This window comes from Populus alba, chromosome 1, assembly GCF_005239225.2.
Source record: "Populus alba chromosome 1, ASM523922v2, whole genome shotgun sequence".
In the NCBI taxonomy this organism is placed as follows: Eukaryota; Viridiplantae; Streptophyta; class Magnoliopsida; order Malpighiales; family Salicaceae; genus Populus; species Populus alba.
In genome coordinates, this window is record NC_133284.1 from 44,286,327 (window position 1) to 44,299,367 (window position 13,041).

The 13,041-nt window shown below is 29.9% G+C and overlaps 1 protein-coding gene across 1 annotated transcript; it reads left to right on the plus strand.

Annotated features, from left to right (window-relative positions):
• Positions 1 to 9,354: 9,354 nt before the first annotated feature.
• Positions 9,355 to 11,048, plus strand: LOC118043395 (epidermis-specific secreted glycoprotein EP1). The gene has a single exon (XM_035051360.2). The coding sequence runs from the start codon at positions 9,403 to 9,405 to the stop codon at positions 10,696 to 10,698; it is 1,296 nt and encodes a 431-aa protein (XP_034907251.1). The 5' UTR covers positions 9,355 to 9,402; the 3' UTR covers positions 10,699 to 11,048.
• Positions 11,049 to 13,041: the final 1,993 nt, after the last annotated feature.

Below are 13,041 nucleotides of genomic sequence, written 5' to 3' on the forward strand. Positions count from 1 at the left end.
TTTTAGACCTGTTCTCTTCACGACAAGGTTTTCTGAAATTGTCATCCATCAACATTATTATTGCTGCTGTTCTTTTGTCTTCTATTGCCCACGTAGTTCTATAACGGTGTGCTCTTTGGTCAATAAAGTTTTTGCCCTCTATTCTATGAAATCCAAATTATTTATCTTTGTTTCTTTTTGAGTGCTCCTGTGTGATTATGTAATCAGTTCACTGATTGTAATTATTTACAATCACATAAAAATCATAATAGCCATGATCGCAGAAATGATTTTCACACATTCAGGCAGGAAGATGATGCGGAACTCATATAATTCATGAAGCTTTTCTTCTCTCATGGCTTTAATTGCTACTGAAAACCAAACAAATCGAGCTGAATCGTCCAAAGATCTCAAAAATAATGGAAGGAATCGCAATAAAGGATAGCCATCATGTACTTCTAGCCGCCATGGCCTTGGCGTTTAGTGGCAGAGACATGCGTCCACTGCTATAACTTCTATTTTTATCTTTAGTTTCGGGCATCCAATATGGAATGTCTCGTAGTATACCAGTTCACGCTCAGTCTTGGTCAGATTAATTTTAAAAAAATATATAAAAGAGAATATTAAGAGCACAAAAGATATTTTGATAATATAATTAAACTTGGTTAAGTAAATTAAATTTAAAATTTATCGTCACAGATCTTTGTTTAACTTAAATTTTCAATTGTAATAGGTTGTGAATTAAAGTTTATTATTTGTTTATTTTTGAAAAAATATTTTTTCTCATATTATCATGATCACTTAAAAAAAATTAATTCATCTATTGTCGATAAAAAAAAGATAATACCAACTCTAATTAACCTGAGTTATCATGAAAAACTTGTAACCTAGGTAATTAGAGTCGAGTCAGTTCAGGATATCTCACCTAACGATCCAGATTATGAGATTAAAATAACCCAATTAAAAAAATAAAAAGCCCATTTTACAAAAAAAAAATTATCAACCTATGTTAAGTTGATTGATGAGTTGACGAAGTTATGGTCCTCTAGAACTTTGACTTATGATATATTGAGGAAACAAAATTTTGTTATGAGGGCGGTTTTGATGTGGACTATCAATGATTTTCCAGCTTATGGAATGCTTTCTGGTTGAAGCACGCATGGAAAACTAGCATGTCCATACTGCATGAAAAACAACAATGCATTCATGCTAACAAACAAAGGTAAAGCTTCTTTTTTTTACTATCACCGTCGTTTCTTGCCACCAAATCACAGGTACAAAAAAAACATAAAAGATTTCTTTGTTGGCAGAGTTGAAAAGGAAGTTGCATCCCCGTGTCTTTCTGGTGAAGAATTGCATGATGTTGTATCATAGTACGGTGACATTGTGTTTGGTCTTCAATCAGGTAAACAAAAGTTTCTTGGTTTTGGTTTAATCTATAATTAGGTAAAGCGAAGTATCTTTTGGGAGCTTCCTTATTGGAAGACCAATCTGCTCCGCTATAACCTTGACGTTATGCACATTGAAAATAACGTTGTGAGGAGGGAGTGGGAAAATCACGTGATAACTAGGTAACATCGAAAACAATAAAAAAAAAATTGAAAAAAATTTATATTTCAAAATCTAATTTCTCATTATGGAAGTAGGTTGCATGATTTTTGGTATGAAGCACAAAAAAAGATAAAAAAAAAAAAACGCGAGAGATAAAGGTCTCCAAGGCTGGAACGACGTGGCAATTTGAATGGATTTCAAACCGCTATACATCTCGGCAAATATATGGCTGCAATATCTTGAGCACGTGATGTCTAAGTGGTTCACATGACGCTCACAGTCTAGTGCTGGCAATCGGAACCAGCCAATTCATGGCTCGATGACAACGCACACTAGTGACTCCATTATGTTTGTTGCACATGTGAAACAAATGGTAAAATTAATTTAAATGAAATATATTGTTAAATAATTTGTTGTTACTTAATTATTATTTTTTTCATTACAAGATACGTCTCTTGGATGTGAGCCGAACTCAATGGAGCTGTTTGTTGAGACGCACGTACGGAGTCAAGACTGCCAAAAGAGGGTGCAATAGTTCGTTGACAACCGCACTCAACACTTTGTGGTATGTTCATTCAACCATTTTATTTCATAAGTTATTATTTTTATTGAATTGAATATGATGATGATGATTTCTTTTTTCGTTTTCAAGAGACCTATAATAGCTGGTTGAGGGAGAGATATGGGGACAATCCTTCGACCCATCCGGATTTCGATCAGGATTTGTGGATGGAGGTCGGATCGTTTCAGTGGACTCGATAAAAATCGGGTGTACAGGCTCTCCAACACTACAGCCGAAAACTTGCGGTTGGCCCATAGAGTCTCAACCGTTGGGAGCTCCAAATCAGTATCAAGCACTCAAACTGAGGATATCATGGCCTTGAAACAACACACGGCTAATCTCACCAAGAAAAACGAGCAACTCTCGGCAAATTATAAACAACTCCGACAAATGGTCATGAACATGAATTCACAGAGTGGTGATATATGTTCACCCCCTTTTTGGCTGTATAACAACCAACCTCCTCCTCCTCCTCCTCCTCTGTCATTATGCTAATTTAATATTTTTTTTTTTGAAACACATTCAATTTATAATGAATATTATTTAACTTATTTTTTTTCTTAATGTTTAATAAAATTTTATTTGCATAATTGGTTTTTTTACTATTAATTTATATAATTTTATATTATTTATTCTAAATAATTTTTTTTTTTAATAAAACTACCCACAGAGGATGTGCCGACAGATTGTATCCGTCGGCATTTGACACAGAGTGAGAAATGCCACTATCACATATGACTTTATAGATGGATTGTATCCATCAGCATTTCACAAAAGCTTGGTGGAAATGCACACTCACCGATGAATTTACAAACGGATACCATCCATCGGCCTTTCACCAATAGCTAAAAAATATTTACTATATATGTTACAATCACCGATAGAATAAATCCATTGGTAAGGTTCCAGCGGGAAGTTTTTTTTTTTTTTTGCACATAATTTTTGTCTGTAAAACTATCGGTAAATTTTTTTTTTACCAACAACCTTAGTGATGGAATGCATTACCGACGAATGGTATGCTGACGACTATTTTCATCGCCAATTTAGTCAGTAAAAAAATTATCAATGAACTCTGAATCTCATACCGACGAAATCTATTTGTCGGTAAAATTGTGAAATCTTGTAATGAAGTGTCAAGATTAAAAAATTAATAAGTAGCATAATCTCAAACAATGAAAAGAAAGATTACCAAATCATAGGGAATTAACATAATATTATATATTTGGCAAGTAAAAATAATAATAAATAAATATGGATTGCCTTCAATAAAGGAAAAGTTCTCATAAGGTAGGTATTTTAAAGGAATCAAATGATTATGGGAAAATCAATAATTATGAAACACCTTCCATAAAGAGAAGTTCTCACATGGTCGCCATTTAAAAATAAATAAAGTGGAAAATTAATAGTTTCGGAAGAAAGAATAAAATTCTTGGATTACCAAGGTAGAATTTTCTTTAAAGATAAAATTAAATCTATAATTAGTTTTTTTGGTTTCCTAGTATAACGGTAACTTTTAGGTAAATTCATGTATTTTGATTTAAATTTAAAAAAACATGAATAAATAAATAATAGAAATTAATGGAGTAGAAATTATTATTTAAGGAGGTTAATGTTGGACAAAGATGAAATTGAATAAGTCAAACTTTTGGGCCAAATTATTTTAAAACAAAACAAGGAAGTCCTTAAATGAAAAGGGGAGAAAAACTTGTAAATATTTAAACAAATAGAGAGTGGAAATTTAGTTATATTTAGCCAGCCATGTTAGGGCTTGAGGGGGAGAAGAAATTGAGTGAAACATTATCAAGATTCATCCAAAACAATTAAAAAAAAAAAAAGAGATAGAACTAGTGATTAAAGTATACTAGGAAAAGTTTGAACAAGAAAATCTTGAAAAAGGGAACAAAGAATTTTTCCTTAAAGGGGGCGGCATTGAAAGGAAAATAAAAAGGGAAGGAGGAAATAAATTTTTGTGGTGATTTCAAGGTTGTCATTATTTATTTTTTAAAGTTAGAAGGTAACAAATCATTCCCTCTTAATTAAATTGATCAATTTAGTGTATTAAGATTTTATTAATTGTGTTAGTGTATAATTATGGTATGAGTTGTGAGGTTGATTGGGTTAATCTATGAAATTGTGATGAATTAATATTTAAATAAATGAAATAATAGTGGATAATGTTTCAATTTGTAAAATTAAAGAAAAATATTATTTCCCTTCCCTTTCTTGAGAAAGGGTTTCGGCCTAGAAAAAAAATGAAAATATTGAATCAATAATTGATGATAACATTATTTGGATGACTAGTATAAGGGTGTTAGATTAGTAGGAAAAAAATCAATGAAGAAGACATACCTATATTAACCACCCATGGCCAATCAAAATGGTATAAAATATGCATATAATATAAATATGTTTATTTGGTTTGAATTGTGATTTAGCAATTCATAATATTAGTTGTGAGATGATTTGATATTGTTGATTGATAATTGAATAAGTTATGTGGTAATGTTGTTGATGAAGTAATTATACTAGTGATGAGTTAATATTGTTGATTGATAATTAAATAGGTTATGTGATAATGTTGTTGATGAAATAATTGAATTAGTTATGAGTTGATATTGTTAATTGATAATTAAATGAGTTATGTGGTAATGTTGTTGATGGAGTAATTAAATTAATGATGAGTTGATATTATTGATTGATAATTAAATGAGTTGTGTAGTCATATTGTTTGTGAAGTAATTAAATTAGTAATTAGTTAATATTGTTGATTTGATAATTAAATGAGTTGTGTGGTCATATTGTTTGTGAAGTAATTAAATTAGTAATGAGTTAATAGTGTTGATTTGATAATTAAAGTGGTTGTGTGGTGGTTTTGTTGATAAAATAATTAAATAATACAAATTAAATTGGTAATGTGGTGACATTACTGATGTAGTAATTTAATTGGTAACAAAATGAACCTACATGAGTAGACAAGGTTATAGAAACCACTCAGCAAAAAGTTTAACTAGCAGGATAGAAATATCAGGTAAGTGTTTAACACCTTGAATATTTTTTAAACTTTATATATTTAAATCATCTCTATGATCAATGAAAATTTTATATGACATGATGATAAATTTTACATTGTTAATTTATTTTCTGATGGACGACTACTAGTAAACTAGTTATCCTGGTTTGGAACTAGCGTACTTATAGCATGGAATTTTAAATTTTAGATTATTAATTTGTGACTAGTACTATGGAAATGGATTATAAATTTAGAAATTTCTTTGTACTAATATATATATATATATATATATATATATATATGTATGTATGTATGTATTATCATAAATTTAATTTATATTATAAATATAATATATAGATTTCTTTGAGCTAACAATATAATTTTTTCATAAGAATCTTAATTTGAATAAAATAAAATTAATATTCTAAAATTAGAATATAATATTACAAAAGATCATTGTTATATATTATGATTATGATTTTTTATGAAAAATAGTTGTAATATTAACATATTTCTTATTTTTATAATGAAAAAATCGACTTTATTCTTGAAGAATGAATTCGTATTTTATTTTTTTCATTAATAAAAGAAGTCAAAAAAGAAAAAGAAAAATAGTTTTATATCAATCAACATATACTAGATATGTTGATGCTGGTTTCAAAGGCAAAAAAGAAAGTGTCAGACAACACATCAGCTAGTGGTTTTTGAAACTTAAGGTGAGATAGTCTGATAGACATCTGACAAGGGAAACCCAACTTTGGTCAAAGAAGATTGGGTACGATCCAATCTGTCGGTTTTTTGGTCAAAACTTACGGAACAACCCACATAATAATAATAATAATAATAAAAAAAAAAAAAAAAAAGTGAGACAGGGACCTAGCTATTTCCCTTTTGGATTAGTATGAGGGTAATAGTCCATTCCAAGAGTTTTTTACTATACTAGCATTCTAAGAAAAAATAAATTAAACTAATATAACTGAAAAAAATTCTTAAACTAGCACAATAATTAATATACCATAGCATATGCATGTTGCATTTGTGCAACTCACATTTCAATTCTCTTCCAAATTAATTCCATGCTCTCAAAAGATAACCATGCAATTTTTATAAACATTTAATGCTATGAAATAAACAAATTTAATGACTAAAAAATGACATGACAAAAAAAACAAAAAAAAAAAAAGAAAAGAAAAGAGAATGAGGCGTTGGAGACATATTAGAGCTACAAATATTTCTAATACCTTCGTAAAGATATTAATAAGATAAATCTATAGATATTATGAAAAGCCAACTTCAAAACTAGTCGTGAATCACACATGCCATTTAAAAACAACAATATGCTTACTTACTAGCATCTCATCATCAATTTCAAAAATAACATTTCATGATGTTTATGAATTCATTATCTTTATGATAATATCGAGAGTGTTATTATTAGAGTTCTAATGTGTCTTCAATATTATTTTTTTTTTTTTCTTTTCTTTTTTCTCTTATCCCTTTTTTTTCATGTAATTTTTTTAAAATTATTTTTACTCATATTTCATGTTCATTGATTGTTTATAAAAGATGCATGTTGATTTTTTAGAAGAAAATTGAAATTTGAGCTATGCATGCACTACATGCGCAAAACACCTAATCTTGCATTCGTTATCTGCACTTATTACTTATTAATTGTTGTGCTAATTTAAAAATTATTTTCTCAAGTTGTGTTAATTCTGAAAAATATTTTACCGTTTTAAAAAAAAAAAACCTCACCATTAATTACTAATTTTGCATTAATGGCTGGACATCTTGGTCAGAACTTTCCAAAAACAGCTTGGCCAAGGACCAAGTTGATGGATTTCTTAAAGACATCAATCGAGACCAATGATGATTTATGTCAGCGAAAGTTAAAAGGGATAGGTAGCCTGCCTCCTACATCTCTTATTTTTTCCATCTTCCAAGCTGTCATTCCAGATAGATTGACTAGTATTAGTTTTCTGGCCACCGCCACAGGTCAAATAAAAAAAAATAAAAAATAATACAAATTAAACTCGACCACGAGGATTAATTTTGAATTATATTGAACCGACCCTAGTCTAGTCTGATTAAAATTTAAAATTAGTTTATATAATTTTGTAAATATAATCTAATTAATTTAATTGTATAATGATAATTTTAATAACCAATAAAAAACATGATTTAGTTTTTAAAAAATAAAAATAATATTTTTTTAATATTAAAATGATAACATATTAGATTGACATGGTCTTCACATCTTAATCCATCAAATTTATAACCCATATCATAAATTCTATTAAGTTTAATAATTTTATTTTTTTATTAAAAAAAAAATTTCATTATATAATAGTTCATAAACTAGCCCACAACTAGCTAGCAATATTTTTTTTTGTCAACGAAGAAAAAAAAAAGATGCCATCAAGAATTATTATAATATGTTTTTGGATATTGAGACCATGACATTTTTTATTCATCTTTGGGTTAACCTTGTCATTTTCTTTTCTATTACCATCAAATAGAACTTTATCATTTTCAATGATTTAAGTAATATGCATGGTTAAACATAATTTCATAGCTTTTATCATATAATTGATAAATAATTAGCAAATTATGTTTCAAACTATTTACAAGAAATACTTTTTTTCTATTGATGAGAGATATGATTTATCTCTAATATTGTCAGCTCAAATGATCTTTTCTTTTTTAGTTGTCTTCATATGTGACTTTTCCATCACTAATCTTTGTAATGCTTGATAATAATGAATTATCTCCGGTCATATGTATTAAGCAAGCACTATTTAATAACCATTTCCATGGATGAGAGATCAAATTCATCATACAATATCTCAAATTCATCATGCAATTCATTATAAGAGATCAAATTCATCGTACGAAGAGATTATCTCATTATCGCTTTTAATTTTCCATGAAACACATGTTTGCTCATTGAATTTTTCATGCACATGTTTTAAAATGTTTTTCTTCATCATTTAAGCTAGAGTTTGAGTCATCACTCCATGTTGTTTTCAATTGCTCATTTGTGATGATAATTTTTTTTTTTATTTTAAGGAGAAAGAAATCAACATTTATATGTATCGATGATGTCAATACACCATCACTTGCAAAACAAAACAAAAAAACACACAAATAGTTTGTTTTACTTTCATTTTATTTTTTTTTTCTGATTTTTCTTCTTATTGGTTTTAATTCTTCTTTAGGTGGTGTTGTGATCGAGAGGAGTAATTAGTAAGAGAAGGAGGCTAGTATGGTAAGGCTATATCTTGATGTTGTTGCCGCTATCAAGAGGGAAAAACCTCCAATCAAAATATTTTTGTCGCCCTCATTTATTTTTTATTTTTATTTTTTTTTTATTTTTTTAATTACATTTTGTATTTAAGATCTTTTTTGTTTCTTATCTAATGAATCCAAATCATAGATTTGAAATGTTGAAGTGTAGGTCGAAATTTTTTTTGGTTTTTATTCATTTTTTTTTAATTTCATCATTTAACATTATTATTTTATTTAAAAAACGAATTGGCTTTGTGGTTTTTCTCAAAAAAAAAATTATATCGGGTTATCTCGATCTCATGATCTAAATCACTAGGGCTTTGCAAGTTAACCCAACCTAGGTTGGGTTACTTTTAATTATCCAGGTTACATGTTTATCACATTAACTCGGATTTACTCGAGATTTTTTTTTTTTCAGTTTGATAAGGTCAAATAACTTAATGTATTTATCTCATAATTTTTTCAATTTCATGTTTAGTTGTTATTAATAATTTTTTATTTATCAATATAAATAATTCTTAATTTATTTAATTAATTACATACATGAGTTTTTTCATCTATAGTTAGAATTTTTTATATAAAAAAACTTTTTTTTTTGAAAAAGTCTAAATATTTTTATTTTATTTTATTTTTTTGTCGTTGGAAAAAAAATATCTAACCTGATATAAAGCAGAGGTCCTATAGCCAGCAAAATAACAGATGTGGTGGTGAACAAGGACTCCACGTAAACCCATGTCAAAAAAAAAAAAAAAAAAAAAAATAAAAAAAAAAAACTGATCTTACTTTGGAAAATTGCTCTGTCTCTCTAGAATGAATCGCAGTAATCAGCCCAGCAACATTTAAAAAGCAACATGTGCTTGACTTGAGATGTTTTCTTGACACCAAGATGTACAAATAGTCAAAGAACCTCATCCTTCAAATTACTAATATGTCATCCTCATCCGCGCTATAAAGGGCGGTGTGTCTGCCTGGTTTTATATAAAGTCCACTTGGGAGCTACATAGACAAGCAGATGCAATCTTCCACCTCTATGGAACGGTCACTGCTCTTCTCTCTTTTCTTGCTCTTCTCAGTATCCATCGTTGCCCAATCTACTGTCCCTTCAAATTCCACATTTAAGAAAGTCAATACTGGAGAGTGGGCGGAAGCCATTTCAGAGTACCGTTCAGATTTTCGTGCCCTGGACATCTCTACCTCCGTTTTCCAAGTTTGCTTTTATAACACCACCCCTAATGCATTCACTCTCGCAATACGTATGGGTACGAGGAGGTCACCGGCAGTGAGGCGGTTTGTTTGGGAAGCCAACCGAGGCAACCCAGTTGGTGAAGATGCCACTCTCACTTTTGGTGAGGACGGAAACCTTATCTTGGCCGATGCTGATGGCAGGGTTGCTTGGCAAACCAACACTGCCGACAAAGGTGTTGTAGGGTTGCAAATGCTACCGAATGGTAACATGGTGCTTCATGACTCTAAGGGCAATTTCATCTGGCAAAGTTTTGATTATCCCACTGATACTCTTTTGGTGGGTCAATCTCTTCGTGTTGGAGCCGTAACCAGGCTTGTGAGTCGAGCCTCTGACAAAATGAACACAAACGGAGCCTATAGTCTGGTATTAGAACCCAAAAGAATAGCCATGTACTATAAGAGTCCAAACTCTCCCAAGCCATACGTCTACTACACATCTGATTTGTTTAGTATACAGAAAGGGCGTCTACAATATGTGAGGCTAATCAATTCGGCTAATGACCTGAGTCTTCAGTTCTCTACCGGTGGTGGACCCTTGCTCTCTAAGCCCGATTTCAACAGCACGTTGTCATTTCTCCGGCTTGGGGTAGATGGCAATCTTAGAGTCTACAGTTTCAACAACCAGGAAACTTCAGCTTCTTGGGACGTGACTTTCACTCTTTTCTCCAAAGATGTAGGTGTTTGGGAAAGTGAGTGTCAATTACCAGAGAAATGTGGCAAGTTTGGGCTCTGTGAGGACAGCCAATGCGTTGGTTGCCCGTTACCAAATGGGCTCGGGAACTGGACCGAGAGCTGTGAACCTGTGAAGGTGACTGTATGTAACAAGAACTTCCATTACTATAAACTAGAAGGGGTTGATCATTCCATGAGCAAGTATGGAAAAGGAAATGGACCCTTGAAGGAGAACGATTGTGAGAAGGAATGTTCCAGTGACTGCAAGTGTTCAGGTTACTTTTACAACACAAAGACATCTATGTGTTGGATTGCTTATGATCTGCAAACTCTGACGAGGGTTGCAAATTCTACACATGTGGGTTACATAAAAGTGCCGAATCACCAGTGAAGCTGGCCTGCTTGTTTTCACCAAGGCATGTAGTAGAATACTGAGATCGTTTACTTGGCGAGGCTAGTTTATCGCTTGCTGACATTTCTGGAGCAGTGTTTGCTCGCAAGTGCCTGATCTCTCTGCTTACTGTTTCCTTCTGTAGCAAAATAAAAGTGGTAATAAAAAACATTTGAGCATTTCAATTTCTTTCTTTTCCTTTTTAAATTAATGGGAGGATTCCATTAATTTCAGCCCTAGATGTATTCAGGGCCGATTACACTAAATATATTGTAAAAATAGATTCTCGCTTTGTTATAAAATATTATTATTTTGGTTCTATCAAATAAAAAATATTATTGTTATTTTCTTATGGCGAAACTTAAGATTTTAAATATATTGTGCACTGGTATATTAGATAATAATATAAATTATATATTAAAATTTTATTCAATTATTTAAGTTTTTGGGTTAAATTTGTTCTTTGACATAGTATTAGAATCTTAATGATCAAGCTTTTAGGTTGAATTGGTTTGAATCTCATCATTCTTATTTTCTTATTTGTTTGATAAAAAATAATTAAACACAAGGTAATGTAGACCTATGCAAGTTTCAAATCTAAAAAGCTTTTTCTAAAGAAAGATATATTTCAGGTAGGACTATATTTTAAAATAAATCATATTTTAAGTCTCACTTAATCGCTTAAGTTTTTGGGTTAAATTGATTCTTTGACACGATATAACAGTATATGTTTCAGGTATAACTGTATTTTAATTTCAAATGTAAGGGATGTAGACATCATCATTGTTTTTTTTTTAATTATTATATAAATACGATAATTTTAAAAATATATTAACTAATAAATAAATGAATGAATGAATTCTAATTAAAGACTAAAGTAAAAAAGTTAATTTTACTAACAATGAGTATTTTATCTCAACTGTCATTTTTAATTTATAAATTTCTTTTTATCTATCTTAAAAAATTACTATGAGTACTAAGTATATATTATTATAATTTACCCTATCTTTCATTTCCCATTACAACTTGTGTTTTATAACACCACCCCTGATGCATACACTCAAGCTCCGCATTATTGAAATTCCCTATATAGAGATTCAGAGTTAATTTATAGTTTTCCAAGTTAGCTCTCTCTCTCTCTCTCTCTCTCTCTCTCTCTCTATATATATATATATATATATATATATATATATATATATATATATATATATATATTTTATTTTATTTTATTTTTCCTTACTAATTTTTTTAAAAATAGAAAAACCAAAATTTTTTTTTTTTTTCATATTGAAAACATGGTATAGAGCTTGGTTGATGAAATCCTTGAACCCTAAGTCATGAAGTTCTTCTTGATAGTTAGCGTAGTATGGTCACCAACATCAAATTATTAGTACTAAGAACTTTCAACATAATTTTTACTTATGCTAGAATTAAGAATATCAATCTTATTCAGTAAATATTGCAATGCAAGTGATACTTAGACGAACCTCATCAAGGCACCTTCCATGAACATCTTCTAAGATTTATGTTAGGTTTAATGGGCTAAACATAAGCTCATAAATCATTCATTAACTTGACTTGATCAACAACTAGTCACGAGTTGTGATCAAGAATGCTTAGAATTGTCAATTCACTAAGGATAAGAACTGAGAGTGGTAAAAAATTACCAAACTATATAATGGTTATGTTTAAACCAACAACCAGGGCTTAACTCATTGTAGTAAACCCATTATCATCTTATATATAGACCACTGATAGACTATAAACAATAAATTTTTAGGAATCAAAGACAAGCATTTTATTTTTATAACTCTTGTCATTTTCTTTGTATCCATATTGGTTTTTATGAGTCATGTTAAGCCTTTAAAAGACAGATCTGAGTACAAGAAGTATTGATCTTATATGACAAGCAAGTTTAGAACTAAATTGTTAATATATTCTAAATGCTCATAAGAAGATGACTTATCATGGAAGGACACGTATGTAAAATCTAATTATAACAACTTTTTATTTATGAATTTGCAGTAGAGGATTTCCTCAACATTATTAAGATCTTGCAACCACCCTTAAGTATCTTCTGACAACTTGTTATTTACATCCATCTCTTGAACCTTCAACATTGTTCGAGTTATTTCATTTTATAAAATTTCTTTGCATTTGTCTTTAAAAAAATCAATAACCAAAATGAAGACTAAAATCTTAAGAAATCTTGATGAAAATGAAGTGAGTGAATGATTGCTTTTAGTTAATTTAGCAAAGAAATAAATCAAAACCCAGGACTTGGATAGCAGAGCCCAAGGTTGTTAAAATCACATTTTGACTCATAAAATTGTACTCGTAAAA